Source organism: Lactuca serriola, chromosome 5, assembly GCF_051521515.1.
Source record: "Lactuca serriola cultivar US96UC23 chromosome 5, Lser_US96UC23_V15, whole genome shotgun sequence".
NCBI lineage: Eukaryota > Viridiplantae > Streptophyta > Magnoliopsida > Asterales > Asteraceae > Lactuca > Lactuca serriola.
The window spans coordinates 324,526,151-324,531,653 of NC_136412.1; the positions used below are offsets into that span (position 1 = coordinate 324,526,151).

Genomic DNA, 5,503 nt, shown 5'->3' on the forward strand with positions numbered 1-5,503 from the left:
AACAGATCATTTGGAGTGTTTGGGGTATTCGGGGTGGGTGGGGTATTTTGGTTTGGATCCATAAGAATATTTGAGAAAGAATTTTTTTTGAATATATGTGTTTGTGTTGATACAAGGTATGTGTTGAATATATGGGATATTTATAGTTGTAGTGGAATTGATGTTTGAATTGAAAAATAATTTTTCATAACCCAAGCCCATTACCATTTTGGGCAAAACGGATCTACTAATTCTTTGATTCCACTTAGTAGTAGGGATCTTGAACTAAGAAATAGACCCTATAAACTAAAAAAGGGTATCCTGAGCAATTGCAATAATCAGATTCATTGATATTCCTGGTATAGTAGATGTTATCACACATACAATCATACTCAATTCGATGGAATTGTTTGATCTTAAAGTGGATCTTCTATAATTTCGCACGTAGGGGTTATTTTTGGTTTCGTCCGGTCATTAATAACTTGATTATTTTTAGATAATAGTAGATAGAAACAACGCTTGTAAGGAGTCCTATTAAAACCAAGAAATATAGCCCTGCCTGCCATCTACACCAGAATAAATAGAGTTTTCCGAAAAAACCTGCTAGTGGAGGAAGACCTCCTAGGGATAAGAGACATAGGGCTAAAGAGAGCCAAAAAAGGATCTTTCGTGTATAGTCCTGCATAATCTCGAATGTTCTCCGTTCCGGTACGTAGACCGAATATGACAATGCAAGCAAAAGTTCCTAGATTCATGGAGATATAGAACGACATATATTTTTTAATGTGCAACAGATACAACTACGAAATGCTCAAAATGACCGTTGGCAATTTACTCATCTCCCATTTGTTGTCTTCTTCCTTCTTCCGAGTCACGTCACCTGCAGAACACGGGCCCTTGGGGCGGTGTTCATGTGTCTTCAGTCACGCCACCTCAGCATTACGCGTCTTCAAGGACACCCACTCCGGGTAGCCTAACTGTCTTTCGAACGTTGTCTATCCCTTTTGTCTTTATAGTTATGTCTTTGTTTATGTTATTTATGATTTTATTAGTTGTATCGAGGCTCCGAGCTTGTGCTGGTCTTTTTTTTTTCTTTTGCTTATTTGGCTCATGGGCCTGTCTAGTGTATGTAGACACTTTATATGGACACTTATCTAGGAGAAGCCTTTAATTTGGATTTTTTTTCTATAATAATTTTTTAATGAGATACCGTCTTTTTTCTTTATCAAAAAATAAAGGGATAATGACTTGAAAGGGTAACGAACTTTCGAATTTGTTCACATTTAGTCACTAAACTTTTTTTCATTATCTATTTGCCACTGAATTATTGAAACTGTTCACATTTTACCCTTATTACCGGTTGTTACTGGTCATAACGGAAAAATAGGAACAGTTTCAATAGTTCAGTGACAAATAGATAAAGAAAAAAAAGTTTAGTGAGTAAATGTGAACAAAATCGAAAGTTCGTTTCCTTCTCAAAAAAGTTTAATGACTAAATGTGAACAAACTTTCTTCTTGTATTATGGTTTAGCAAATTATGTATTTTTGTTAAATTTAAACAATATTTGTTGATGAAGAAATCTATAAAAAAACAAAACAAAACCCCTAAAAGGTATAAAAAACAAAAAATGAAACCAATATTATATGTATAAGTTTTATGTTATAAAACTATGCAATATTATATGTTTAAAAATTATCCTAATATTATATGTATGAATTTTGTGTTATAAAATTATGCAACATATAAATTGACTACATTAAACCATATACGTTGTTTAAAAAAGAATACATACATAGATTGATACATTATATATGTTGTCATACTTCATGTATTGACATACATTATATTAATATATTTACTATTAAAAAGGATATCGAAAATGAAAGTTAACTTGTTTAGAATTTAGACATTTTTAATTTACCCGAATAATTGATTTATATTTGAGATTGTACTTTCTTAAAAAGTTTGAATAATTATTGAAATTTATGATTATTTAACTAGACATATAAAGTTAAGTAAAAATGTTAACATGTTTTATGAAGTGTTGCGCCAAAACCATCCCATCCATATTACCTTTACAAAAATATTTTTTTAGTAAAAAACAGCTACATATTCAATAGTTAAACGGCGCTATTTTTTTTCTTTCAAAAAAGTCACTCATAATTTTAAAAGGTTTTAGAAAAAACAATTCATATTTAAATAACTATTTTACAAAAATAAGGATTTTAATTTTTTTTTCAAAATACAACGTTGCTAGAATTTGTTTTTTTTTATTTCATAGATTTCTTCGTCAACAAATGTTGTTAGAATTTAACAAAAATAAATAATTTGTTAAAACATAATACAAGAGGAAATTTGTTCCCATTTAGTCATTGAACTATTTTAGAGGGAAACGAACTTTCGATTTTATTCACATTTAGTCACTAATTTTTTTTTTATCTATTTGCCATTGAACTACTGAAAATGTTCACATTTTACCGTTATGACCGGTAACAACCGGTCATAAGGGTAAAATGTGAACAGTTTCAATAGTTCAGTGGTAAATAAATAACGAAAAAAAAATTAGTGACTAAATGTAAACAAAATCGAAAGTTCGTTAAAGTTATTATCCCAAAAATAAAATAAAAATATTTTTAGATTATTTTTAATTTTAAAAGTATCTAGTTAAAATAAATAAACAATACCTTTTCAAGTTAAAAAGTAAAAAAGAAACCTATGAAGTAATTTTGGTTGCCTTCCAAATGGTTGAAGTTTAGGCTCCATTTTTTTCCTCCATAGAATTACGAGGTAAGTATCGATTGTGCCCCCTTAACCTCCTATACACACACCGCCTTTCTTTCTTTCTTCTCCATTTTTCCGTGTACATGTAATTGCAGACATGAACAGGGCAACGAAAATAGCCCTAATCAACTTAAACAACTCCAATTTACATCTGAGAACAGCTTTCTTTCATTCAACTCCTGTCCTCGATCGTCGACGACGCACCCACTGGGAATCTGTAAGCCCCTCTCTTTCACTTTCTTTAATTTATATCCTGTGCTTGAATTTACATTGCTTGATTACAAGGATTACTTGTTATTTGGCGAAATTTTTGTTTTTCTTAGGAGTAAAAGAATCAGGGAATTGAATACAACTTGGGGATAAGTGAATTTGGTTTTGAAAAATAGCAAACAAGCTAATCTTGCGATACCTAAATAAGAATAGAGAAAATACACAATTATTGACTTCATTTAGAGAACCAAAAGAATAGGGAAACTAAGCATATTGGTCAATGCGAAGATATATTAAACTAATTCTCAACGCCCACATAAGAATAGGGAAACTATTTGCATATAATCAGAAATTGTATTGGTTTTGTTCAACTAGATTGCCATATTGGGGGAAAATGCGATACGAAATTGAGTTTCAAATTTCATTAAACCTAATTTGGCGTGAGTTGTTCCCTTATTAACATCAAACTTGTCAATAAAGGAAGCATCTTTAATCAGCACTGTAAATTTGAATTATTGGTTACTTATTTCTCATCTTTTTCTTTCTAATTTGAGCAGGCTGGAAGTTTTTATAGAAGTTCCTCAAGGGTGAGAATTTTGTTCATAGTCCTTTCTTTTTTTAGATTTCACTAGTGAGTTAAGTAACCTTTTCATCTATTGAATTTAGCACAAAACACCCGCTTTTAAATCATAAACTCTTATTTTTTTTTTCTTCTATGTTAAAATTCCATACTTGTAAATACTTACAGAGACCCAACTTCAATTCAAGAAGACAAAGAAAGTTTTATGCTAAACATGAAATGCTGAGGAATGCTAGTGCTTTTGCAGAAAACATTTTCCAGGTAATTGTAAATGTAAATCCCACATTTATATAAAGTTCATGAATATCAGTTAAAAAGTTGTTGTGGATTCATTTCCATACATTTAGGGATTGAATGATGATGATGAATTTGACCCATCTTCAAGTCAAGGAAGCTCATGGTTTAGAGGTCATAGTGGACCCGGTGGGACCCGAGGTAACAGTAAGGGAGCCCAGGCTAGGGCCCGCAAAAGTAAGTGGGAAAGACATATATGCCCTTGTCATCCTCATGATTGAAAATATCCTTTGAAGTTGTTGTTTTTACTTGAATTTTCAGAAAGGTTTCAGTTTTATGAAGATGGTGAAGATGTTGAGACGATTTTCCGATCTGCTTTTGGTGGAAATGGATTCTATTTTTGGTCTTTTATAAATGATGAATCACCAAGAAACTCATCAGGCTTCTATAATAATCATGGGGCTTCATGGAATTTTAGACATCAGTTTGAAGATGAAGATGAAGATGGGTATTCATCTGAGTCAAACAGATTAGAAACTGATTTGACAAAAGACAGGATTACCCTTGGTTTGACTCGTTCTGGCCCTTTAAACCTTGAAGATGTTAAAAATGCGTAAGCTTTTCAATCTTCTCCCTCTTTTTTTTATAAAGATTTATTATCATCACATATATTAGAATAATGTCCAAAGTAGAAGGTTATAATTTTTTTTTTTTTTTTTTTTTTTTTTTTTTTTTTTTAATTTTACAGATACCGAGTTTGTGCATTGAAATGGCATCCAGATCGTCATGAGGGTTCTTCCAAGGTATGATGCATTCTAGTTTTAGGGCTTTTTAAGAAAAAATAAATAAAGTTGAGATTTAATCCGAAAAAAACCCAATTTTCAGGGTCTTTTATGTAAAACATTTTACTCTCCAAATATGAAATCGAATATATATTTTTATGACGGATATTTATTTATATACAACTTGTGAAAATTACTTTTCAGTATAACAAGATGCAAAGAAACTATCATTAATTTCATGCCCGGATTTGAATTAATAGTTTAAGACATTTACATAGTTGCTTTTATTACATTTATATTTATAACATCCATTTTAATCAGTTTTTTTTTTTTTTTTTTTTTTTTTTTTTTTTTTTTTTTAAATAAAAAAAAAATGGTGTACATGAACAGGCAATTGCAGAAGAGAAATTCAAGGTCTGCAGTGCTGCATATCAATCTTTATGCGACAAATTGGCGATTAATTAAAATAAAATAAAATAAAAAAATAACTTTTTCTATTACCAATGCCACTTAGTGGTCATTTGATTTTTAGTTATTTAGTGTGTTTCATTTTTGTACACCAAACAATATGCTTTTGGTTGATTGTACAATTTACTAATTTCTCCCTGAACAATTTATTATAGTTTTTTGTGTTAGCAATTGTTAAGATTGCTGAATAAAATAAAGCAGAATGTTACTCAAGTCTCTTTATTTGTCTCCTAACATCTGTAGTATGTATCTTTTTTAATCAATGCTTGAAGAACACATTTGTGAGATATGTTGATGCTGTTATGAACTGAGTTATAACAACAGATTCAATAACACAAAAAGCAACAACAGCTTCAAATATTGATTGATAACCTCAAATATACCCAAAAGATTACAAGAACAAATGATAGTTTAGCTGATTCGAGATAGCTACTCTCCCAAGGAATAAATTCCAGATTTTAACACAGA

The 5,503-nt window shown here is 30.4% G+C and overlaps 1 protein-coding gene across 1 annotated transcript; it reads left to right on the plus strand.

Moving 5' to 3' along the window:
- The first annotated feature begins 2,749 nt into the window (after positions 1-2,749).
- Positions 2,750-5,248, plus strand: LOC145055134 (uncharacterized). The gene is made up of 7 exons (XM_079003425.1): positions 2,750-2,978; positions 3,529-3,558; positions 3,720-3,812; positions 3,899-4,022; positions 4,107-4,398; positions 4,534-4,588; positions 4,958-5,248. Exons 1-7 carry the CDS (start codon positions 2,859-2,861, stop codon positions 5,030-5,032), a joined length of 789 nt encoding a protein of 262 aa, XP_078859551.1. The 5' UTR covers positions 2,750-2,858; the 3' UTR covers positions 5,033-5,248.
- The last annotated feature ends 255 nt before the right edge of the window (positions 5,249-5,503 follow it).